At 37.3% G+C, this 26,095-nt stretch overlaps 4 protein-coding genes across 5 annotated transcripts; 3 read left to right on the top strand and 1 right to left on the bottom strand.

Moving 5' to 3' along the window:
• Positions 1 to 33: 33 nt before the first annotated feature.
• Positions 34 to 6,952, bottom strand: gemin4 (gem (nuclear organelle) associated protein 4). Its single transcript, XM_065281119.2, has 2 exons — positions 6,693 to 6,952; positions 34 to 5,564 (listed from the first exon to the last, which is right to left on the bottom strand). Exons 1-2 carry the CDS (start codon positions 6,700 to 6,702, stop codon positions 2,389 to 2,391), a joined length of 3,186 nt encoding a protein of 1,061 aa, XP_065137191.1. The 5' UTR covers positions 6,703 to 6,952; the 3' UTR covers positions 34 to 2,388.
• Positions 6,953 to 7,033: 81 nt separating this feature from the next.
• LOC135771086 (tapasin-related protein-like) lies at positions 7,034 to 11,963 on the top strand. The gene is made up of 8 exons (XM_065281153.2): positions 7,034 to 7,302; positions 7,610 to 7,783; positions 7,885 to 8,163; positions 9,048 to 9,380; positions 9,466 to 9,795; positions 10,424 to 10,516; positions 10,631 to 10,650; positions 10,881 to 11,963. The coding sequence occupies exons 1-8, from the start codon at positions 7,227 to 7,229 to the stop codon at positions 10,887 to 10,889; spliced, it is 1,314 nt and encodes a 437-aa protein (XP_065137225.1). The 5' UTR covers positions 7,034 to 7,226; the 3' UTR covers positions 10,890 to 11,963.
• Positions 11,964 to 14,391: 2,428 nt separating this feature from the next.
• Positions 14,392 to 25,392, top strand: LOC135771087 (tapasin-related protein-like). Of its 2 annotated transcripts, none has more exons than XM_065281155.2 (8): positions 14,392 to 14,548; positions 14,820 to 14,993; positions 15,085 to 15,357; positions 15,964 to 16,293; positions 16,382 to 16,711; positions 16,840 to 16,932; positions 17,118 to 17,137; positions 24,175 to 25,392. In XM_065281155.2, exons 1-8 carry the CDS (start codon positions 14,473 to 14,475, stop codon positions 24,181 to 24,183), a joined length of 1,305 nt encoding a protein of 434 aa, XP_065137227.1. In that variant the 5' UTR covers positions 14,392 to 14,472; the 3' UTR covers positions 24,184 to 25,392. The 2 variants fall into 2 exon arrangements, with proteins under 2 accessions (XP_065137227.1, XP_065137226.1); XM_065281154.1 differs by lacking the exon at positions 24,175 to 25,392 and adding an exon at positions 17,389 to 18,150.
• LOC135771085 (tapasin-related protein-like) lies at positions 19,804 to 24,166 on the top strand. Its single transcript, XM_065281152.2, has 7 exons — positions 19,804 to 20,247; positions 20,537 to 20,719; positions 20,807 to 21,085; positions 22,806 to 23,138; positions 23,224 to 23,553; positions 23,696 to 23,788; positions 23,909 to 24,166. The coding sequence occupies exons 1-7, from the start codon at positions 20,202 to 20,204 to the stop codon at positions 24,022 to 24,024; spliced, it is 1,380 nt and encodes a 459-aa protein (XP_065137224.1). The 5' UTR covers positions 19,804 to 20,201; the 3' UTR covers positions 24,025 to 24,166.
• Positions 25,393 to 26,095: the final 703 nt, after the last annotated feature.

Raw genomic sequence — 26,095 nt, 5'->3', positions numbered from 1 at the left:
AGATGGTCCACATAAATTTACATTTGAATTGAATTTGTGATCTTCATGTGAAATAAATTTATTTGGAAACATTAAGAAAGGTGATATTTTATATGATTTTGTTTTTATAAACATTTGGTGGTGTAATTATATTATTGTAATTTCTGTTTGAAAGCATTTCAACCTTTGGCTTAGTTGCAGTGAAACTGGTAATGTGAGGCTGTGTTTAGACAATGATTAATTAGCATAGTTTATAACATTATCTCAGCAATTCAGATTTCTTTCACTTTCTTTTATACACTACTGTGTACTGTCACATAATGTATTTTAATACAGCTGAGAGATCAATACAGTATTTACACAATTCTGACATTGGAAGTATGGAATTACTAAACGTGACCCTTAAATACTGTGTTAACAAGCGGTCACGTCCACTAAACTGCTAAATTCCTCATTTATAGCCACAACGTTGTGGAGTGGTTTCAGGCTCACTGTAAGTGACAGATGTTTTACCAAAACAGAAATGTAAAACACATCTTTGTTAACAGGAAGTGTAAAAATATTTTTAGTTTATTTTGAAACTGGCAAAAAGCAATTTGGTTAATTAATGGGAAACAATGCAAGGTGTGGTTATGTTTAAAGAACAATAGCCGTGGATCTGTATATAGCAAGTAGCACCTTTGTGGGTTTTGGCATATATTTTGTAAAACTGGTTATGTATCTGACAATACATAAGATATATATATCTGTATTGTGTTAGTGGACAAATATGGGAACTTTGTGATTTTATTTTTATTTTACATAACCGTCATAATGCTATATTTGAAATAAATTTAAAAACTTTACATTACATTAGGTATCTTATACATATTTTTCTCAATTACTTAAAAAAAAGGCATTTTATGTTTTTCACACAAAAAACTTTTTTTTTATTAAAACACTGTTACTTTTTCAGTAACACCTGATGGCAATTACATGTCATTTCAGTGTTTGTATTTCACTGCTTGCATAGGCAAAACTCTTCAAACCAATAATGTAACAAATTTAACCTCTTAAGTTGTAGATTTAATCACGTTAAAAAAATAAACTGTGCAAAGATGCATGCGGTTACAGACCAATCTGACCGTGCTATAAGGAAAAGATAAAGTAGGAGATAGACAAGGAGACATGGCCGGGTTTATGTGGGAAAAAAATGCTTTGTTAGGCTCATTCAGTTCTTTTTTTGTGGATGTGTGTGTGGGTCACATTAAGGATGTTGCATAGGCGCTGATTGCCCCTTCTTTTATGTGCACGATTTTCATTGTGTTGTATTTATTGATGGTTTTCTTTCTTTCTTTCTTTTTAACGCCATACCAACTTCAAAGGCTATATTCATGGCGAGAAAAAATTATAATTAAATCAAAGGAAGATTAAAAAAGATGTTTCAAATTTATTTCCTCTAGAAATCTTAAAACCATGTTGGGCTCACCTGATTAAAAACCTTTTCAAAACTATCAACAGAGTAAAAACGGTTTCTCACAGGGGTAAATGTAATAGTCTAAAAGGATATGTTTAATGGACAATGGATTTTGACAAGATGAACATTTAGGATGGTTTTCTCCTGAGAGTAAAAATATTGATGGTTTTCAAACAAATAAAACAAAAATGGCTCTAGATTATTGTTTCGCCCATTCATTTCCTATGTGGGCCCAACAGCACAAGGAGTTTTTTTATTTCATCAACCTTACCTTGAATCAATTACTTTTTTTAATCAAAACTTTTTTGGGTGTGCTTCGGTGGCAAATTAAGGAAAAGTAGCCCAGTTTTGTATTGATCAGATTAAGGAAAAAAACAAACAAAGTTTTCCCACATTTGTCCCTATGATAACTTTAGGGTTAAAACCACTGTCCGAGTCGTAGCTGATGGCATAGTGGGCAGTGCTCCAACATATGGTGCAGATGCTCAAGGTTCTTTGCCGATCCCTTACCCCTCTCTCTCCACCCTGCATTTTCCTGTTGTCTCCATACATACTGTCTATCAAATAAAGGCAAACATAGGCTAAAATCAACTAAAAAAAAACACTGTCCCAGATGTTATCTCATGAGGGACCATTGTTGTCTTTGTCCTAATGTATGGAAATTCTGACATAAATTGAAAAGTAATTAAACTGTAAATTAAAACTTTATCCAATTTTATTGATAACGTATATCATTTAATAACAAGTAGCAAAACAGAAAAGTGCTTTTTTTCAAATCTAAGAGCTTCTTTTTATATTTTATTTTAATGTTGCACAAATATAAATGAATAAAAGCCATAACTTATGCTTTCATTTTTTTATTTACTGTATTCTGTATTGAACAAAAGGAAAACATCGAAATCAAACTCATAGTTTCACAGTCAAAGCTCACTGTCAGAGTTCCTTGTATGATCTCATAACTGAGCTATCTTCTGGTGGAGAACAGCTTTCATGTCTGCACACTTTAAATTGTCGGCGATAGTGGTGAAGAAGTGTCGCGTGTTGAGTCCCTGCAGGGCAGTGCAGCTGTCGGGATACGAGGAGAGAATAGTTTCATAGTGGGTCAGAATCTCAAGGGCACACAAGAAGAGAGGCTCTGGCTGGCCTGGTATCATCACCTGCACGTGCAGCACGTGACAGAAGAGTTGACTCAACACAAACAAAACTTCCTGACTGCCAAGTCCACTTTTATCCTCTGAGCTTGTTGGGGATTCTGTAATGGATGGCAAAGGCAACTTTTCACTGACTGTGTTGATAATGCCCCTCATTGCGGTGGCATAAAGCCGCCCTGTATGTGCCCAACCTTGAGGTGACAGCCAATCAGAGCAGCTGGAACTACAGAGCAGCTGAAAGATTCGCAAAAGGAACACTGATAGACGCAACTCGCCGGAAAATGGTCTGAGGTCAAGTAATGGGAGAAAGTCAACATACTCTAAAGAGTACGGCACATAAACCTTACTGGTCCGCAGGAGCTCTTGTAATACTTTCAATAGCCTTTCCCATTCACCAGCAGTGCACCAGGGGAGGATTTGAGACACCGCCACTAACAGGCCTTTGCTAAACATGTTGACTTCATCTGGTTTTAGCAGGTTTAAAGAAAGAGACTCCATCAGCGTCTCATAAACACGGTCTGACAGAGTACAGCACTCCAGCCATGCTAAAAGTCCAGTGCCTTGTCCATATTGAGCCAACTGCAGGCCGGACCACTCGTGTTCAGGAAGATCACACACAGCCAACAGAGAGCTTGGGACTTCGTACTTGAAATGGTCTCCCCAAACTGCCTTCAGACAAAAACGCACCGTCCAATCCAGATCCTCGACTTTACTGTACAACCAAAACAGAGCTCTGGACCAGACGTCGGGTGCACGGGCCACCTCCTCCCCAACAATTGTCCCCAATGTGTGCAGGACAGACAAAAGCAGCTCTTTCGATTCCATAGAAACTAGTGTGTCACCTTCTACTGGCTGTTCCCAGCACCTACAACATTCATTCAAGAGCTGAGCTAGACAATATATGAGTGGAAATGGAGAGCAGCTCATTACCCAATGTATGGAGTCATTCTTGCTACCCTGAGTCAGGGCGGACTGCAGAAGACGCAGACACAACTCTAAGTTGCATGAGCCGGGAGCTGAAGAGAGGTGCGGTTGGACGAATGCACGCAATACTTCTTCTGGAGGAAGGAAACTCTGCATTTCTCCTGAACATCCAGTAACATTACACTTCATCATCTCAGTCAGGAACTGCAGAAACTGGTTCTCCTCCTGAGTTGAAGACAATTTGCTCCACACTGTTTCTTGTAGACATCTACAGAGCAAGTTGTCTGTGGTGTTTTTGTGAACCACTGTTGAAGACATGAGACCTGGGAGCTGCTGAAGAATCTTAGCTATTAAAGTGTGAGTTTTAAGGTTGACCACAGCCATGTGGCAGCATCGGCGCAGGGCAGCTTCAGGGTTTTGGAAAGCTACTTGGGCCACGGCAGAGACGGCTGCATCAAGGGTGCTGTTTGTATTGCTCTGAATGATGCTGTTAAAGGACAAATTGAGCTCATCGGTGAAGCCTACAGTCAAAGAACTGGGCAGGAATCCATGAAGGCCTTTTCTGGAGATAGAGAGAATTTGTGAAAGAGTTGCATTTTTTTCAGGTAAGGAAAGCTGGCAGAATATGTCCACAATAACATCCTTCAGCTGTTTGCAGTGCTGCATATCAGCATCACTTTGACATTTGGCTATAAGCGTGGAGATCAACGTCATCACAAGATCTTTTGTCCGAAACACACTCTTATTTCTCTCAAGGCACTTGATCCATTCAACCTCACTGAAATCTTGGCTTAGTTTGGAGGCAAACAGTGTAGGAAGGCCTTGAAATCCCTTGAGATTATTGTCTATGATGATCATTGAAATATTTGCTAATTCTGACACAGAGCTCTCAGGGAGAGTAAATGATAAAGTAGCAAGTACTCCTTTTAAGCTTACTCTCAAATTATTCACAGTTTGGCCATTTCCAACCAGGTCTTTAGCATGTGACGGCTGCTCCAGTGAGGCTAGAACTCTACATAGGCTCTCCTTCAGACGGATTGCCATGGGACTCGGATCATTGGTGGGCATCTGCAGAAGTCCCATAACCTCCCAGGAGCAAATAGTCTCAAGCGTAACCTGCATGGCTTGGATGAATGTCATTCCACACGGCTTGGTTTCAGCAGGAGTGAGAGCAGCAGTGAGGTCTCTCTCTGCCTCACGTATGACTTCAACCAGGTCAAAACCATTCATCGATTCATTTTTCTTTTTAAGGTTTACTGTGCGAGAGACATGTTGGAGTTTACTTTCTATTGGGAGGTCTGTAGCACCGCTTAACAGATAGTTGGTATACAGGGTGTCCAGGCAATTTGATAAGGCATGGTAACATATGTCAGGGGAAGTCATACACTCTTTGATTTTCCTTAGCCCTTCAAACAGTATATTTACCATGCACATGGAAGTGAATTCTGGATCAGGTTTGAATCGTTTTGACGGCGATGGCTCGGTGGTGGATGTCATCAAATGTGAACACTGAGCTGTAAAGACCTGGTCTAAGGTATCAGGATTTCCTCTTCTCCCTTTCAGCAGTTCCCACCACACCTCCAACAGTAGCTTAACATCTTCCTCAGTGCTGTTGCCCGTCACGTGATTTACCATCAGCTCAAGCTCCTTGCACCTTTCAGAGGGTTGAAAGCACAACAGCAGCTCCACATAGATAGAGGAGAAGCTCATTGACTTCACCAGCTCAAACAGAACAGTATGATTTATCTCAGGAAGACTGTTCTGTACAGCAAATAGCAGGTCGTTCTTCCATCTAAAATCAATGTCCTCACTGTTTCTCATTTCCAGGATTTTACTCCACACGATACAGAGAATCTTCTTTTTCCAGTATAATCCGTCTTTGGAGATTTCCAGCGAATTTCCGCATATCTCTTTTACTGCGTTAATGATTGGACGTCCGATCTGATCCCAGTCCTCTTTTTTCAGGGAGGAGAGAGGCTCGGGTTGACATATCTGATTAGCCAATAAGAACCCACCCTGCAGGACAGCAGTCTTCTCACAACTCAGCCATGATTCTAAAAACAGAAGGTTCATCAGATTTCGCTTCTTTCAGGTATGACAAATAACTATTACATATAACTTGTGTCCCAATTCAAAGGCTGGATCCTAAGAAGGACGGGACCTTCGAAGGTGAGGACTTAGTATTCATAGGACGCAGCCTCTGAAGTCAACGCAGCAAACTGAAATAAGACGGTCTAGCTTACGACCTGCTGTTCCCTCTCTATGTGACTGTCAGCGGGTCACAACAGAGACATTTCTGACTTGTTAAAATAAATATGGAATTAGAAAAGAAAGAAAAAGGATGCGTTTTGAGGCTGCATTTTAAGCATCCTTTGAATTGGGATGTCCTTACTAGCCTTCAGTTGCGCTGCGATGACGCTTTTGGCCTAGGAAAGCAGGCTTTGAATTGAGACACAGCTATACAAAATTATGAATTCATATATCAACTATGAAACACAAATGGAAGCATGGTCGTTTATTGGGACCAAAAATTTACATTTTCATAAAAATGATTTAAATCATAATCTTTATATTAAAATGTTTTCCAGATAAAATGATAAATTAATTTAAGTGTATCCAAACTTTTCACTGGAAAATGTTACCTTTCCACATCAAATAACACTGTAGTATACTTTTGCCTCTATTATAGTAAACTGTGGTAAAATTTCCTGATACTAGTGTTTATAACCTTACAATAGTAAAATATACAGTTTCAATTCAGTTCACTACAACAGAATACAGTAGTAGGCACTGAAAAAATAGTAATTACTATAATATCCTACAGTGTATACTACAATTTACTACAAGTCACTAAACTAAACATAAATGCATATTACAGCATTTTTCATGTGGGCTTATAAACCGTTACCAAGGTAACAAGTTACATTGATACAGCTAAATTAAAACTGAGCATGTTATGAATATATCACGTGCATATTTAATACGGTTGATGTTTATATTATAATAATAATAATCATGATTACCATTCTTCATGGTAAGGAGATAATGTAGCTTTTCACATAAAACCATACAATTTTACCACGTACCCTAAAAGACTGAAAGCATATAGTTAAAAAAAACTAAATTCACCTACGTATTGTATGCTTTATTAAGACTGTTACTGTTTATTATAACTGTCTTACCTTGGTCCATTATTGCTTTGTTTGAAGTATTGTCACCAGCTAAAGTAATTCATCTCCAATTGAATGACCAGGCCAACAAAGTATTACGACCGTTACGATGCGCTACAAAATATGATGTCTTAAATTATTAGACGTTTTTGTTTCCGCGAATTTTGTTCAAACATTACTTTTAAGTGTTAATGCCTTACACGTTTCTCCTCGTACATGAATTTAAATGAAGAGCGTGTGTTTGCTTCCGTGTCAACGTGCACAGATGAAGAGAGAAGAACGTGCCCCTGTTTCTCTGGCGCCATCACGCGGTCATTGACTGCTTACATTGGGTATTTTAATGTAGGCTGTAACGTATAATATCTTCTTGAGCTTTATCAATTTGCTTTATTCTGTTTTTGCAGTAATTTAACTTTAACTTTAACTGAATGCAATTATATTTGAAGGCGTCGATGTCTGTTAGAGGATTTTACTGGTGCAGTACCCGCTTAACGTAACGTGCTGCGAAACGAAACAGAAAGTGCATGGCGGTTTTAAGAAAGTGCAATGACTGTCCTAAGGACGCCAATAAACATTATGGTTTGGATTTCGGGGGCTTTTATTATTGCGATTTTATGCTTAGGTATTGATATAAGGTTAAAATATTGTCGTCAAAACATTTTCTCTTTGCTTCTTGTTACTTTGCAATGATTCCTCAAATAAGTTCATAACTAACAAGGTTATAAAATTGTATTATAAATGTAAAATGATCGGGTTACACCGTGCCTATATTTATATTATTTTATAACAACACTAATAACACGAAAATCCTATTTAATCCTATTTATTTCTTAATAAAGCTCGCTTTGTAATACTACTTATTTTGTTTAGCGTTAGTTTTACATATTTGTTTACATTTGCAGTGAATTACGAGCTCATTCTTTCCTCAGGTGTAAATGGATCTGTTGATGTTCAGTGGCTTCCTTGTCAGTTTGTGGATGAGAAAGTGCACGTGAATGAGGAGGGCCACATTGAGACTCAGTTTATCTACAGAAAGGCGGTGATTCAGTTTGGTAATGTTGGTGACAGCCCTTTATACCCCACTATAACCTTTCTTGTTACTGGTGAGTGAAGGTTCCCGTACATTGTTTAACTTATAAATTCTCTGTTCTTTAAATAATGAGATCTATAACTCTATATTTGTGGTTATTTGTCTCTCGTGCAGCTTCTAAAGTAGATATGAGGCGTTATGTGGAGGGAGGCGATGACACATTAAACTGTGAGATCCGTAGATACAGCACAGTAGATAAAGGGCATGTAAAGCGGTGGCCTACTATGGGAGCACAAGAGTATGATGTCTGGTTCAGCTGTACTTTACGTCATACTAAAGGCGAGTTCATCATCACCACTTTCCTCAGACACACACCTTCTGATCCTGCAAAAGGAAAGGTGGACTATCTACAATGGTTAACAGTTAATGATAAGGATCTTCTTCTAACATCAGGTAAACATAATGTCTCCACATTTGTTTGTTAGTTAGTAACTGTATTTTACTTAATTAAATTAAAGGGGTACTATTATGCTTTTTCAATGCTTTTGACAGTGAGTGAGTGCAGTCTCTGGTTATTTCAAGCCACTTTAAACTTATGTCACCACAATGGAAGGCCCGCCTCTCCCGTCATTCGTTTGAACAATGGAAAAAACATGAATTAAGTTGGATGCTTATCGTTCAGAGTTTACTTTTACTCAGAGTGCCCCTGCAAAAACAGGGCAGGCGGCAAAAACGCAAGCAACACTTACCGCCCATAGAAAACAATAAAAAAGTACCTCCCACTGCCATAAACATGTTTCTGTGTGATCTGTGTGTAATGTTGCTGTTTGAGCATGAAAAAAGATCTACAAATCACTTTTTTAATACTATTTAAAAACTGCAATAATCGCTCATGGGGCCTTCAACATGCTGTCAAGCATCCAACACACCTAGATGCTTAACGATTAATTGCGATTAATCGTTAGCAGAATAAAAGTTTTTGTTTACCTCCTATATGTGTGTGTGAACTGTGTATAATAACTTTGTATAAATAAATGTACACACATGCATGTATATGTTTTAGAAATGTTTACATGTGTATATACATTTGTATATTTATGTATAATTTATATTATATATAAATATAAATACTTAATATATAATTTTTTTTTCTTAAAATTATACATGAATGTGTTCATATTTATATATACATATTTATTATACACAGTTTACACACATATGTGATGTAAACAAAAACTTTTATTCTGCTATAAATTAATCGCGATTAATTGTTTAGCATCCCTACAGCAGCGCTGGTTTTGTCATCAGGGTTATCATGTGTCTTATGTGTTTTCCAGCTGTGATGGTTGTCCTGACACGGACCCCTTCTGTAGAAGTGGGTTTTCTGAAGGAACCGACTCTAGACTGTCAGTTTGCAGTGGATCACAAGAATGCCAATGTAACAGTGGACTGGAAACTTCAGAGAAGCCACGGGAAGCGCAGCCGGCTGTTTAGCTACACCAGCCGAACAGGGACATCTGAGGGTACAGGAGTGTCCATCAAAGACATCGGTGGTGGAAACGCCTCCTTTAAACTTCTACCCACCAGAAAAAATTCAGAGGGCACTTACATCTGCTCCATTCTCGTCCCTCCTCTTCATGGCAGCCATAATATACCTCTTCATCTAAGAGGTGAGATGTCAAAACTTTTTTTTGCAATCAAATAGAATAGTTGAGTTTAGGTTTAATGTTACTTGTTTCTGTATAAACTCCACAGAACAACCCCGTGTGTTTTTGAATGTGGGCTCTACGTTGTCTCTGACAGTTGGTGAGGGGCATAAGGTTACGTGTGATGCAGAAGGATACTATCCAATGGATGTGAACATTGAATGGTTACGAGAACCAGTCAGTGACAGCCCCTCACCTGTGTTCCTGAAAAATGTTTGGCACTCCAGTCATCGGTTTCACCACAATGGCACATACTCGCTCTCAGCCTTTCTTCAATTACAGCCTGGCCTGGAGGACTCAGGATATAAGTACACTTGCGAAGTATCCCATACGTCTTTGCTTGTTCCCATTCGAAAAAGCTTCATCCTCTCAGTCACAGGTGAATAAAATGCAGCACAAAATTTGAAATTATATAAGAAATTACTTCATCTTTATATAAATAATTTGTCATATATATATATATATATATATATTTATTTATTTATTTATTTATACAATTAGTTCCATAAATATTTGAACAGATGGAACATTTGGTCAGTTTTTAGCTGTTTACCAAAATGTATTCCAGTTACAGTCATATAATGAATTTTGGGCACCCGCAGCTTTACTTTGAGGGTTTTAACATCCAAATTGGCTAAAGTATTTAGGAATTATAGCCATTTAATATGTAGCTCCCATTTTTTAAAGGGGTCAAAACAAAAGTAATGGGACAGTTGACTTTAAAGTTGTTTTATGGACAGGTATTGTCTATTTATTAAATAATTTCCTCATAAATGACGGATGTTAAAGGTCCGGAGTTAGTTTTAAGTGCGGCATTTGCATTTGAAAGCTGTGGCTGTGAACCCAGGGATGTCTGTGGTTCAGCGAGATCTCCATGCAAGTGATACAGAGAGACCATATTTAAGTTTCAATAACAAAACAAATCCATCAGAGAGATAGCAGGAATATATATATGTAACACTTGTGTTCATGCGTAACACTTTTCAATGCCCTTCTTTTGACCACAGAACCTGACTTGACTATGTGGTATATCGAAATCATTGGACTTAATGGTGTCATTTTAGGAATTGTGTTTAAGCTGCTGTGTCACTTCATTCCTTGTAAGTCATTTTTTCTTCATAACTTTTGGTAATTTATTGCACATCCCTCAATTTTATTCTTCATATACAGCATTGTGCAAACTCTAATGCTCATAACATTTTCTCTTTTTTTAGCTCGAAAAGCTTCCTATAGGGTGAGAAATTACTATATAAAAAATGATACCAGCATAATTTGTGAAAATTATTTAAATGATCTTTAATGTGAATAAGATGAATGGGCTCTCTGTGATGTTTGTTATGTGCATGTGCACCAGTATGTGTAAGTATTGGCATGTGTGAAAGTATGATGTAAGTGTACAAGTGTTTATTTGCCATATGTACAGAGACACATACTGTATGTTTAAACTGTGTGTCTTGTGTGCAGAGGTTCTGAGGGCACATGCCTGAAGATTTCAAGTACAACGCCATGGAAACCGAGAGCACCTCCTCTTCTCTCTCACTGCTTGTGTTATAATATCATGTCAAATCTTATGGTTTGTGATGTTTACAATAGCCTGTTTAAACTTTAACTATTTTTATAGGCTCCCATGACAGAAATAAGACCTTTCTGTGTGTAAATTTAGAAGATTTACTGCTTTGAAAAATGCACTTTACATTAAATTTATTTAAGAAATATGCATTTGTTTTTAAACACGAATGAGATACAAACTATAAATCGTGAATGTCCATGCTAATTCATGCAAGATAAAAACTTTTTGTGTGGTTAACAAAATTTACTTAATAAAAAGAAAACTCTGTAACACTTTACAATAAGGTTGCATTTAACAATACTTCAATGTGTTACCTAACATGAACTGTCAATAAACATTACTTTTATGGCATTTCATGGAAATTTTAGCATTTACTTGTATATTAATAAAATCAAACATTTCAACTGTTAACATTAGTTAATGCACCATGAACTAACATGAATAACTGTATTGACATTAACTACTATTGACAAGAAGGAATAAAGGCAAAAAAACCAGCATTGCTCATTGTTTGTTCATGTTAGTTAATGCATTTACTAATGTTTACTACCTTATCGTAAAGTTTTACCGAAAATTTGTATCATTTACAAATCCAAAAACTGCATCATATTTTTGAAGGAACATCATGTTTAAAATTTTATTTTATTATTTATATGTTGAGCAATAAAATATGTGTGTTTAAAACACTTTTACACTCTCAGGATCGTTCTGTCCTTTTGCTGTTTTAATTTATTTTTACACTGTTTATTGTATTGATGCTGTGAGCTTTTTTTGTGTGTGTTTCATGTGACAGGGTCATGGCAGCCCTCAATAAATTGTGTGTGATGTCCTGTGACAGATCATTGTGTGTATGTGTCACGTTTGACACCGTCATGGGTCCTGTCTTGGTTTGCCTTGTTTTATGTAATCATTTATATTCTTGCCTTGTTTACCCCCTCGAGGGTGTTTCTGTTATATAATAAAAGTTTTTTGGTTGAGAGCTGCCTGCTCTTGGGTTCTGTCCTCCACACTCATGACAGTTTATATTTATTAAGTGGCATTTATATAGTGGTATAATACTAATTGTGACTAACATGATACATTGTTGTTAAATGTTAAGGCAAATTACATCATGCAATTTAGCTTATTTATCTTACTTACATTGAGTGCATGTTTTTACGATGTAAAATAAGTCTTCGGTGTCTAATTTTTAGCTTAAAATGCCCCACAGATAGTTTATTATAGCATGTTACAATTGCCACTTTGTAGGTTTGAGCAAAAATGTGTCGTTTTGGGGTGGGTCCTTTTTAAAAGGGTTAGTTCACCCCAGAATTGCTAATTTATCATACATCACTTACCCCTGTGGCATTTTAAACCACCAAGTCCTTTGATTGCCTTCAGAACACATTTTAAGATATTTTGGTGGGAAAAGAATTGTGAATCAAACTGCAGTCTATGGGAAAGTCACAAGCCTTTTGGTTTTCATCAGAAATAACAAAAAAAATGTATTCTGAAGACAATCGGACAGCCCTTTAAACAGTATATTTACCATACACATATTTTTGATGCCAGCAGTGATGGCTTTGTTGTGGATGTCATCAAATGTGAACACTGAGCTGCAAAGATCAGCTCTCTAAACACCAGAGCGGGTTCCGTAGTGGTCGAACAACAATGGACCCTGTAGTTTGTTTGGAGAAACTGATAAGGAAAGCACAAAATAAAAAAAGAAGTAGTTCTGGCTACCATGTTTGACATAGAGAAGTCATATGATATGCTATGGAAGGAGGGGTTGTTGATCAAGCTGAATAGGATGAACATTGGTGGGAAGATGTTCAATTGGATTAGGGACTTTTTAAAAGACAGAACAATTGAAGTCAGAGTTGGGGTTAATGTTTCCAAGACCTATTCTATAGAAAATGGTACACCTCAGGGTAGTGTGTGTAGTCCAGTGTTTTTCAACCTAATGATAAATGACATATTTGAGTCAATAGAAGATATGAGAATAAACAGAGCATTATATGCTGATGATGGAGCTTTGTGGATAAGAGTGCGTAGTATTGAAAACATTTCAGCTAAGATGCAACTAGCTATTAACAAGGTTGAAAGATGGGCATTTGAATGGGGTTTTCATTTATCAATGGAAAAGACACAAGTTATATGTTTTTCAAAGAAAAGAAATAACCCTACTAAAGCTATATGGACAACAATTAAAGAAAGTCAATACTATTAGGTACCTGGGAGTGTGGCTTGATGTAAACGTTTAAGGAACATATCCAGAAAATGTTGGAGAAATGCAAAAAGGGAAATAATGTATTGAAATGTTTAACAGGGTACAAATGGGGAGCTTCAGGAACGTCCCTTAAAAGAATTTATACTGCTCTGATTAGATCAGTATTTGATTATGGATGTATTGTGTACCAATCTGCATCAAAGACACAAATCAAAGAACTGGACAGAATGCAGGCTAAAAGTCTAAGAGGATCTAGTGGGGCGTTTAGAACATCTCCTATACCAGCGCTACAAGTAGAGACAGAAGAATCAGATATATTCCTGAATCAGAGATATATATCAAAAAGCGAACTACTGATCATTTATCTATCTATGCTGTGGAGAGATGGGCTGCTATCTGCTCTGAGTCATCATTAACATCTATTCAGAATGGTGAATCAGTGTGTAGACAGGACCTCCTGAATGAAATCTATCAAATAATGTTTATAATTAATCAACAGGGAAGAACAGTGGAGTTTGTATGGGTTCCCACACACAAAGGTATTGAAGGGAATGAACAAGCTGACAAACTTGCAAAAGAGGCAATAAAAGAAGAGGAAATTCAAATAAATGTCCCACTCAGTAAGTCAGAGATAAAGGTAATAATCAAACAAAAAGTGAATGCAATGTGGCAGTCTGAATGGGATAAGGAGAGGAGGGGTAGACATTTATATAAATTGCAACAAGAAATATCAAGGAAAAGGACCAGTTACACAAATAGACAGGAGGAGGTTTGGTTTGACAGATTACTAATAGGACACACTGGTTTAAATAGCAATTTATTTATCATAAAGAAACCTCCATCTGGGAATTGTGAGGTTTGTGGAGAGAATGAAGATGTGGAGCATGTCCTTTTAAGGTGTAGAAGGTTTAATACGGAAAGAGAAATATTGAAAAGGACGGTTAAATACAGCTAAGAAAGTATTCTCCTTGGAAACATTATCGGCAGAGCCCAGGTCAGGAAGCATAAATAGCTCTATAATAGCATTCATTAAAAATACACAGTTAGCAAGTAGGATTTAGAACCGTTTTTTTCTTTTTTTTTTTTTTGCTTTATTCAGTTTCTTCAAAAACCCAAAATGAACTGCACCTCAGTCCAGCAGATGGCGGTAATACACTTTGATTGTAAACTGCCATAAAACTTAACAGAAGAAGAAGATGATTTCACTGGCGCAGTAAAGGTTACTGTGAAACGAAACAGAAAGTGGTTTGTTTGCATGGCGGTTTTAGGAAAGTGGGATGATTGTCCTAAGGACGCCAAAAAACATTATGGTTTGGAGTTTGGGGGCCTTTATCATTGCGCTTTTATGCTTAGGTATTTAAGGTTAAATTATTGTCGTCAAAACCTTTTCTCTTTGCTTCTTGTTATTGTGCAATTAGTTCAGTCGTAGCTAACAAGGTTATACAATTGTATTATAAATGTAAAATGATCAAGTTACATCGTGCCTATATTTTTGCTATTTTATAATAACACGAACATCCTATTTATTTCGTGAAGCTCGCTTGTTTGTATTACTTATTTTGTTTAGCGTTAGTTTAACATTTGTTTACATTTGCGATGAATCACGAGCTCATTCTTTCCTCAGGTGTGAATGGATCTGTTGATGTTCATTGGCTTCCTTGTCAGTTTGTGGATGAGAAAGTGCACGTGAATGAGGAGGGCCACACAGAGACCCAGTATATCCACAGAGAGGCTGTCATTCAGTTTGGTAATGTTGGTGACAGCCCTTTATACCCCACTATAACCTTTCTTGTTACTGGTGAGTGAAGTTTAACCCATTTTCATAGTTTTCAAATTATTTACATTTAATGAGATCTATAACTTTGTGGTTATTGTTGTCTCTCGTGCAGCTTCTAAAGTAGATATGAGGCGTTATGTGGAGGGAGCTGAGGATGCATTAAACTGTGAGATCCGTAGATACAGCACAGGAGGGATTGTAATGCGTTGGCCTGCTATGGGGGCACAAGAGTATGATGTCTGGTTCAGCTGTACTTTACGTCATACTAAAGGCGAGTTCATCATCACCACTTTCCTCAGACACACACCTTCTGATCCTGCAAAAGGACAGCTGGACTATCTACAATGGCTAACAGTTAATGATAAAGATCTCCTGACAACATCAGGTAATAGTCCAGCAACATAATGCATTCAAATTACTTATTGTGTTTTAAAGCAACACCAAAGAGTTTTTTTTACCTTAAAATTACGTTTCCAAAAAAGGTTGAGTTGTTCATCCACTCGAAAAAGGGTGAACGGCACTTTCACATTCGCTTTGCAGCCCTCTATCGGCCAAAACCGCACTAAAGAAGTTTCCAACCGTCAGGTAGCGGTCTTGTAGTTCGAGTGTAAACTACAAAAACTTGCTTTATGACAGACCTACAATCCAATCAGAGCCAGCTATGCTGCAGTATTTACGACAGTGGTAATGGACAATTACGCTTCTAACCTGTAGGGGGAGCAAAGAGCAAAAATTATTTGGTGTTGCTTTAATGTATTACCTTCTTCTCACATTTCCTGACCAGCTTATAGGCCAGCCTAAATTGTCATGCTGGTCCAGGATGGTTTATGCTGGTGCATACTAGTTTGGTGGTGGACCACCATAGCCATGAGCCATAATGTATTAATAGCTAGAAAAAGTTATGAACCTAGCCATGCCATCAAACAGCATCCAAAACATACCATAGACCGTTTACCAGCAAAAGTGTATTATCAACATATGTGTCTTCCAGCTGCGATGGTTATCCTGACCCGGACCCCTTCTGTAGAAGTGGGGTTTCTGAAGGAGCCGACTCTACACTGTCAGTTTGCAGTGGATCACAAGAATGCCAACGTAACAGTGGAGTGGAGACTTCAAAAACACGGAGAACGCACCAAGCTGTTTAGCTACACCAGCCGAACAGGTACATCTGAAGGTACAGGTGTGTCCGTCAAAGCCATCGGTGTCGGAAACGCCTCCTTTAAACTTCCACCCACCAGAAAACATTCAGAAGGCACTTACATCTGCTCCATTCTCGTCCCTCCTCTTTATGGCAGCCATGACATCCCTCTTAGCCTAAGCGGTAAGATGTCAATTATTTTAGGCTTGGGATTCAAAGAAAATATTGTTTAAAAGGTTTAATGTTACTTGTTTCTGTATAAACATCACAGATCAACCCCGCGTGTCTTTAAATGTGGGCTCTACGTTGTCTCTGACACTTGGTGAGGAGCAAAAGGTTGTGTGTGATGCAGAAGGATACTATCCATTGGATGTAAACATTGAATGGTTACGAGAACCGGTTGGCGGCAGCCCCACACCTGAGTTTTTGAAGAATGTTCTGTATTCCAGTCATCGGGTTCACCAAGATGGCACATACTCTCTCTCAGCCTTCTTTCTTTTGCAGCCTGGCCTGACGGACACGGGCTATAAATACACCTGCAGAGTAACCCACAAGTCCTTGCTCACTCCTATTCGCAAAAGCTTTATCCTCTCAGTCACAGGTGAATCAGATGTAATACAAACACACAAACATTCTCACAAAAGCTCTTGTATGGATAACACAAGTGTCCTTTAAATTAAATATTAATAACATTTGTAACACTTTCTATATGCACTTTTCTGACCACAGAACCTGACTCAACTATGTGGTATATCACAGTCTTTGGATTTATAATTGTTATGTTGGTAGTTTTGGTTTGGCTGCTGCCTAAGTTCTTAGCTGGTAAGTCATTTGTTCAAAAATTTTAATTATTGCCCATCTCTCATTTTGCTAATTTATTATTTATATTCTATATTTTTCTTAAGCAATATTCTCTTTGTAAATAAATGCAATTTTTTATTTCATAATTGTACTTTCTTGTGCAAACTCTTATGCTCATTATGTTTTCTGTCTTTTCTCTATCTCAGGTCGAAAAGCTGCAAAAAAGGTGAGTAACAATTACTAATTTATGAAAAATAATAACTGTGCTACCAGCATCCTGTGTGCAAATTATTTAAGCAAATGACCTCAACTGCACATTATTTAATGTGAATAAGATGAATAGGCTCTCTGTGATGTTTGTTGTGTATGTGCATCAGTATTGGTATGTGTGAAAGTATGATGTAAGTGTACAAGTGTTTATTTTCCATATGTACAGCGACACATACTGTATGTTTAGACTGTGTGTCTTGTGTGCAGAGGTTCTGAGGGCACATGCCTGAAGATTTCAAGTACGACGCCATGGAAACTGAGAGCACCTCCTCTTCTCTCTCACTGCTTGTGTTATAAGATCAAGGGGTGGTTTCCCGGACAGGGATTAGTTTAAACCAGGACTAGGCCTTCATTTACTTATGAAATAAAACTAGTTTAAACAAATGTGCCTTACTAAAACATTACTTGTGTGCATTTTGAGGCAAAACAAACGGCACTGAGGTATTTTTGTCAGTGCAAGATGTTATCAGTTTGGACAGCTCTTACATTTATTTTAAGACTAGTCTAATCCCTGTCCGGGAAACCGCCCCCAAGTGTTCTTCATGGGGAAACTGGGAAGTGTGATGTTTACAAATGCCTATTAAAGTTATTTTTAGGCTCTTTTGACAGAATTTATTAAGTTCTTTCTGTGTGCAAATTTAAAAGATTCGCTGCTTTGGAAATACAATTATAAAATCATTGAAAATCAAAATCATTTTTTAAAGTTATTGTTTTCAGACACGAATGTAAATGTAAAAATGTAAAAAATAACGTAACGGAGCTAAATCATGAATGTCCATGCTAATTTATGCAAGATATAAAAACTTTTTGTGTGGTTAACAAACTTGATTAAATAAAAAGAAGGACACTTCTATCATTTACAAATATGAAAACTTTTTCTAATCTTTGAAGAAACGGCATACTTGAACTTTAATTTTATTATTTGACTTTGAGAATATGTTGGGCAATAAAATACATGTGTTGAAAACACTTTAACACTCTTGGGATCATTTTCACTTTCCACATTTATTTTTATTTTTTATATAAGATGAATCTTAACCAAAGGTGTTTTATCTTTGACAACATCACACACGCATACGCAGCTTTCTCTCATACAACTCTCCAAAGGCCACCTATGCCAAATAGAAAATAATAAAAAAGATAATAAGCTTGTTATACAATTCAATCAAATATGCCTTACAACAGATTTAAAGAGATAGTTCACCCAAAAATAAAAATTCTGTCATCATTTACACATCCATGTTGTTTTAAACCTTTATGAATTTTTATTTTATTTTGATGAACACAAAAGAAGATATTTTTATAAATGATGGTAATGATTGTAGCCATTGACTTCCATGGCAGTAAAATAAATATTGTGGAAGTCAGCTGTGTTCATACCATCATTTATTAAAATATCTTCTTTTGTGATCATTAGAACAAAGAAATTCATACAGATTTACAACAACATGAGGATGAGAAAATGATGACAGAATTTTGTAACCAAAAAAAAAATATTTGGGTGAACTATCCCTTCAATCTCAAAAACACTATTTTACTGGGTAAATTTTATATGCATAAAGCCAGAACCATTCATTGTAATTTTAGAATATATATTTTTTTTTTATTTAATTTTCAGAATTTTTTTGGGAGGGTGAATTATCCCTTTAATGTCCAGATTTATCGACCTGGAACAGGGCAGATTTAAGGGCCTCAGTTTGCAATACATTAAAAAATTTAATAAATCAATAAATATATTACGGCCTCAGTTTTACGCCCCTGATGTACCTGATGCGTCCTGTAGGGGGAGAAGAATATGCATACGTACGTCTGGCAAAACAATAACATTATGATAATGCGAACTCACTGTACACCCTACTGATCGCATCAGGAAGGGAACAACAGGGGCGTAAACACTTGCTCCAGGATTGCACCCTCCCCCTACTCTTTCAAGCAGGTATTACCTGCAGATGGCAACATCTCTAGCGCCGACATGCGTCCAATGACTTACAGATTCCCGAACTGTTTTATAGTATTTAATTATTGTCCTGTTTGATGTTTGACTGTGTATTTGCTTAATTCTTAATCAGAATGACCAGGGTGCTCCCAATAGACCCTTTTACAGTTGGTAAACATTGTGACGTATTTGTGTGGGCGGGGCTTAGCTGGAGGCAGAAAGAGCCGCAGAGGCTATGTTGACAAGCTTAAACTAGCACGTTTTAGGAGGGATTTATTAAACATGGATGCAGAAGAAGTTTCGGATCTGTCCAAATATGTACAGTCACTGATTCTGCGGGACCGTGACAGGTATTTTTGTAAATTAACTCTTGCGATTTTAACCAGGTTTTAGATATTTCATAGACAACATATGAATTACTTTCAGGTGGATTTGGGTAATTTTGTCTAGGCTTACTGTCTTATGTAACTTATCACTGGGCTAACTATGATTAGCAATGTGGATTATTTTAAGAGACTATTCAAACGATGGCATACACATCTATCGCTGTATGTTTGTTTAACATTTAAGCTAAACATAGCGCGGTTGGCGACTTTTCACCTATAAAACAGAAACTTGCTGATTTGTACTAGATAAAACCAACACAACAGTAGCCTACATATGCATAGATTATTTTACCTAGTATGAAGTGTGCACTGCAAACACGAGTATTATTTATTATCGTCTCCGTCTAGTCTGTACGCCGTATTGCATTCAACCACAATTGTCTTCTTGATTTCTGTGAAGAAATGTCTGCCGGGATCCGGTAAAACTTAATTTTTGAACCAAAAGTGCTGTTCCTTCTAATCTGGCAGCCAAAAACACAACAAGATGACATTTTAAAGTCAAAAACTCAAACTTTTAGCGCGCCGGCTATGAGTTCCTACTTATTTTTTGCCTCCAGCTAGAGCGGTGACGTCACAGTGACGTGTCTGGTGATGTCAGAGCTATTGTAACACTAAAATGAAAGAGGAAGTAGGCTGCATTGATTGCATTGCGGTTTTAAGAAAGTGGATTGATTGTCCTAAGGGCGATTTTCAGTATTATGATGCGGGGTTTTAGGATTCGTATCCTTTTGCTTTTATTCTCAGGTATTTATATATAGTTATACCGTTGTTTATGTTGGTTACTGTTACTTTACAATTTAAGATTGCTCAGTTCATTTGTATCATAGCAAGTTATCCGACTATATAAAATTTTGCAGTATTACTAATCTAGTTACAACGTGTTGTCTGTGTTTATAATATTTTGGAAGAAACTTAAAAACGACACACAAACACTAAGATAGTAATTCTTTTTTTATTGTTAAGTTTACGTCTTAATTTGTTTAGCTCTACATTTATTTACATTCGAAATTAAAATTTTCTTTTCTTTTTTCAGCTGTAAATGGATTTAAGTCTTTTCATGATGTTCAGTGGCTTCCTTGTCAGTTTGTGGATGAGAAAGTGCACGTGAATGAGAAGGATCACATAGAGACCCAGTATATCTATAGAGAGGCTGTGATTCAGTTTGGTAAAATTGGTGACAGCCCTTTATACCCCATTATAACCTTTCTTGTTACTGGTGAGTATAGGTTCTCATATAAATTCTTTGTTCTTTAAATAATGAGATCTATAACTCTATATTTGTGGTTATTTGTCTCTTGTGCAGCTTCTAAAGTAGATATGAGGCGTTATGTGGAGGGAGGCGATGACACATTAAACTGTGAGATCCGTAGATACAGCACAGTAGATAAAGGGCATGTAAAGCGGTGGCCTACTATGGGGGCACAAGAGTATGATGTTTGGTTCAGCTGTACTTTACGTCATACTAAAGGCGAGTTCATCATCACCACTTTCCTCAGACACACACCTTCTGATCCTGCAAAAGGACAGGTGGATTATCTACAATGGTTAACAGTTTATGACGAGGATCTTCTGACAACATCAGGTAAACATAATGTCTCCACATTTGTTTATTGGCTACTGTATTTTACTCAAACATTAAAGGGGTGCTATCATACTTTTCCAATATGTTAACCCTTTGTTAGGTGTAATGTTGCTGTTTTAGCTTGAAAAAGATCTGCAAATCAATTTTTAACACTTGCAATGAATGGCTCATTGGGCCTACGACATGCTTCTTGCATAGATTTTGACATCACAATTTTTCTCTTTTAAATAATTCCTGCCCAAAGCATATGCAAAAAACTGGGCAAGCTCTGGTTGAGCTGCTTAAGTATTGTTATTGCCGGTTATTACACTGCTCGTTGGAATGCTTGATTCTGATTGGCCAATTGCAGCATTTGTAAGGTTTGTTATTCTTAGATAACAACCGCTCAAAACTAATAACACATGGTAGCCCAGGGCTCCAGACTGCCACCAAATGGTGGCATTTTGCCACCAAAATTTGGGAGTGTGCAACTGAATTTTACATCCAGTCGCACATGTGCGACCAGTAAATTTGCCCTTTTTTGTGATGTGACACTGAATTTGAAACAGCACATTGTACTTTCTGCATCTATCATCAAAGTATGTATTAGTAATACAGTGGAAATTTGTAGAAATGTCATTATTTGATTAGCATGTTGATTTACGGTTTGTGCCCCTACATTTTTTTTTTTGCTCTCCTAAAATTTTCAGTTGGGGGCCACTGTGCTCCTAGTGAAAAAAGTTAGTCTGGAGTCCTGTAACCGGTATGTTGCAAATCATTTTGACAGCTATAGTTTAATATTGCACAAAAAATAAATGTGAAAAATTAAATAGAGTCTTTTAGTAACATATATGACATTATATTTACAAATCATTAAACCAAATAGTGTCTTCATGACATTTGAACGTCTTGTCTTATCCTAAAACCGAGAGTAAACGGGGTTTCCTCTCGGTCACGGCAGGTCTGCATCTGTTATAAATGAGAAAATGAAATATTTATATATCAATATTTAATGTTCTTTACCTTACTATGGGGTAAATCTGGAGGGCTACTTTTGATATAGTCTACTTAAAACTTTTTTCTTTTGCTTGTTTTATTTATTTTATTTTACTTGTTGATATGTTTGATCATTGTTAAAATGTTAACATGCATAAAAGAAACCAAGCTTATATAAAAAAATATGTAATACATAATATTAAAATTGAGGCTATTAATAGAATATGCTTTGGCGGGCACCAGACAGACTCAGTGCGGCAACCTTGGGACCACGGGCACCATGTTGGAGACCACTGCTTTACGCTTTAAAATAATTGAATTAGCACTAAAAGCTCATAGGGGAACCATTTTAATAATATATAACCCCTGTATAGCAGCTATATACAAGGTGATATAGCACCACTTATGGTTCTAAGAACACTAAAACACTATATGGTTCTACACAGACAGGTGCTACATAGTAGCACAACATCCTGTTCAAGTCTAAGACTAATCAGACCATTTCACAATGAGGGTACAGAGATGCTGCAATAATGTAAAATATTAAAACAAGTAATGTCCTTTTTTAACAATCAAGCCAGTACTAGTACATCCCAAAAACAAAATCAAGGCTTCGTAAAAAGGGCATAATTGGACCCCTTTAACCTACTAGCTGGACCAGCTTAGGCCAGCCTGAATTTACCAGCATACCGTTACAAGCAGTGCTGGTTTTCTCATCAGGGTTATCAGTATATGTGTCTTCCAGCTGCGATGGTTGTCCTGACACGGACCCCTTCCGTAGAAGTGGGGTTTCTGAAGGAGCCGACCCTACACTGTCAGTTTGCAGTGGATCACAAGAATGCCAACGTAACAGTGGAATGGAAACTTCAGAGAAGTCATGGGAAGCGCAGCCGGCTGTTTAGCTACACCAGTCGGACAGGGACATCTGAGGGTACAGGAGTGTCCATCAAAGCCATCGGTGTTGGAAGTGCCTCCTTCAAACTTTCACCCACCAGAAAAAATTCAGAGGGCACTTACATCTGCTCCATTCTCGTCCCTCCTCTTCATTGCAGCCATAATATACCTCTTCATCTAAGAGGTGAGATGTCAAACCTTTTTTTTTTAATCAAATATTATATTTGAGTTTAGGTTTAATGTTACTTGTTTCTGTATTAACTCCACAGAACAACCCCGTGTGTCTTTGAATGTGGGCTCTACGTTGTCTCTGACAGTTGGTGAGGGGCATAAGGTTGCTTGCAATGCAGAAGGATACTATCCAATGGATGTGAACATTGAATGGATACGAGAACCAGTCAGCGACAACCCCTCACCTGTGTTCCTGAAAAATGTTTGGCACTCCAGTCATCGGTTTCACCACAATGGCACATACTCGCTCTCAGCCTTTCTTCAATTACAGCCTGGCCTGGAGGACTCAGGATATAAGTACACTTGCGAAGTATCCCATACGTCTTTGCTTGTTCCCATTCGAAAAAGCTTCATGCTTACAGTCATAGGTAAATAAATGCATAACAAATATTCTTGTATAAAAGCACACATCACACACGCACAATGACCACTAGGGGGCATGCGTGATATATTGTCAGAAACTTTGTCTTTCATGTGTAACACTTTCAATGCACTTTTTTTTGACCACAGAACCTAATTTGACTATGTGGTATATCAAAGTCATTGGACTTAATGGTGTCATTTTAGGAATTGTTTTTAAGCTGCTGCGTCAATTCATTGCTTGTAAGTAATTTTTTCTTCATAACTTCTGGTGATTTATCGCACATCCCTCAATTTGCTTGTTTATTCTTCATATACAGCATTGTGCAAACTCTAATGCTCATAATGGTTTTTCTCTTTTAGCTCGAAAATCTCCCTTTAAGGTGAGAAATTACTATAAAAAAATAACGGTAAATCTGCTAACAGCATCATTTGTGCAAATGACCTCAACTGTACATGATTTAATGCGAATAAGATGAATGGGCTCTCTGTGATGTTTGTTATGTGCATGTGCACCAGTATGTGTAAGTATTGGTACGTGTGAAAGTATGATGTAAGTGTACAAGTGTTTATTTGCCATATGTACAGCGACACATACTGTATGTTTAAACTGTGTGTCTTGTGTGCAGAGGTTCTGAGGGCACATGCCTGAAGATTTCAAGTACGACGCCATGGAAACCGAGAGCACCTCCTCTTCTCTCTCACTGCTTGTGTTATAAGATCAGGTGTTCTTCATAGGGAAACTGGGAAGTGTGATGTGAAGTATAATTCCAGATCCCATGGTTTATAATGTTTACAAATACCAAGCCACTACTGTTATCTTTTAGGATCTTTTGATGGAAAATTTCCTAAAGCCTTTCTGTGTTGTATAAAATTTCTCTTTATATAATTATTAATGGAAATTTAGACAGGAAAGAAACGATGAGTTCCAAATCCGTTTGCACTTTAAAAAATGCTGCATGAATTTAAAACAACTTGGTAGTGCAAGTCATTTCAACCTACTTTTTTAAGTTTTGACTTGTGATAAGTTGACATAAACAATTCCAACCTGTTTTATAAGTTAAGTAATTTGTAATGTTGATTGATGTAATTTTTTACAGTGTTGAAAATAATAATATAAAGATTAATTCATTAATTTAGCTTTTACACAATTTTAATTTTCTATTCCAAACACAAATAGGCTAAGACATAAACCATAAATCGTGAATTTACATGCTGCATATTAAAACTTCAAGAAGAAAACTTTAATTTACAAATACAAAATCTACCTCTCTGTTTTAAAAAAAAACCCTACTTGAACTTTGAGTATATGCTGTACAATAAACTATGTGTCTTAAATTCTGTATTCGTGCTCATGTAGCATCATTTTCAAATATATCAATCTTCAGGGAACACATGCTGGGTGTGATGTTCGCGAGGTGGTCGTTGTTTTCGGCTTACGTTGAAAGGCAACACCAGTGTGGCCATGAGGCCTGTCGAGTTTTGAAGTATTCTTGGCTAAACACTCGTCTCTGGTCCACATGTAGCTTCTGTTAGGCATCTCCCTGACTCCCAGTTAGCTACACTATAAACACTTCACACAGGAATGGCAGCTGTTCCCAAATGGCACTTGGTACATTTCCCCCTTACCCTCGCTCGTATTAGTTCCTCTCAGATACCCATTAGAGACTATTTTATTTCTTTACTGAGATTAGGTGGACATTTTGCTCAATTTCTCCATCTGTGGAGGTCAGATGTCTGTCTTTAGCATTTTAGTTTTATACTACTCATGTCACTTACCATTCAGAGATCTTAGCAGTGTTCAAATCTACAGTTAAAAGTTTGTGATTTCCATTCTCAATAAATGTTTTTTAAAGCAAATTACCCAAAGTTTGCTCACCATAGTACTCGACTGAGCAATAAAGTTTTCTGCACAAAGCACAATGGAGACGTCGTCATAAATAATGTATGTGTGCATTGCAAATGGAGGCTTTTTTTAAATATTAATACTAAAAAGCTACTTTATTGCATTTGCATTACTATTTTATGTTTCAGATGTTTTACTCTGTGATGTGATGCTGGGGGGGAGTGGTTGTGGCCAAAGGGACTCAGTGGAAACTAACATGCCTGGTAGGTCAGCAGCCAGTGGAAGGTCAAAACCCAGCCAAGCTTTGCAGTTCTGAAACAGCTGCCCAGGGACCATGTGAGGCTTATGCCTTGAGAAATCAAGAGTCTCTATTACACCAAATGTACTGAAGAGAGGCTGCCTGGTCTGTTATTAGCCCCGTCAGTTTCCATTCGACCCAATGACATTTTGACCAACATACTACCCCAACTTGTTTTATGTTTGCTAATGCGTCGTGAGAGAAAAATGAAGGCTCTTGGTACACATTTAAAGGCCATTAATGAGCCAAGCTGAGCTTGGGGAATTATTTGAGTTTATTAACTCTCTCTCTCCATACCACGACAGGCGACCATGTGGGCCAGGCTTCAGCACAGATGGGATTTAAAAAACAAACAGGCCTGGTCACATTGGGTGGTGGGGAAATTCAATTCAAAGAGAACTGGGGA

The sequence above is a fragment of the Paramisgurnus dabryanus genome, chromosome 8 (assembly GCF_030506205.2).
Source record: "Paramisgurnus dabryanus chromosome 8, PD_genome_1.1, whole genome shotgun sequence".
Lineage (NCBI taxonomy): Eukaryota > Metazoa > Chordata > Actinopteri > Cypriniformes > Cobitidae > Paramisgurnus > Paramisgurnus dabryanus.
The sequence above is the reverse complement of the archived record's forward strand: the minus strand, read 5'-3'. Positions and strand labels throughout refer to the sequence as shown.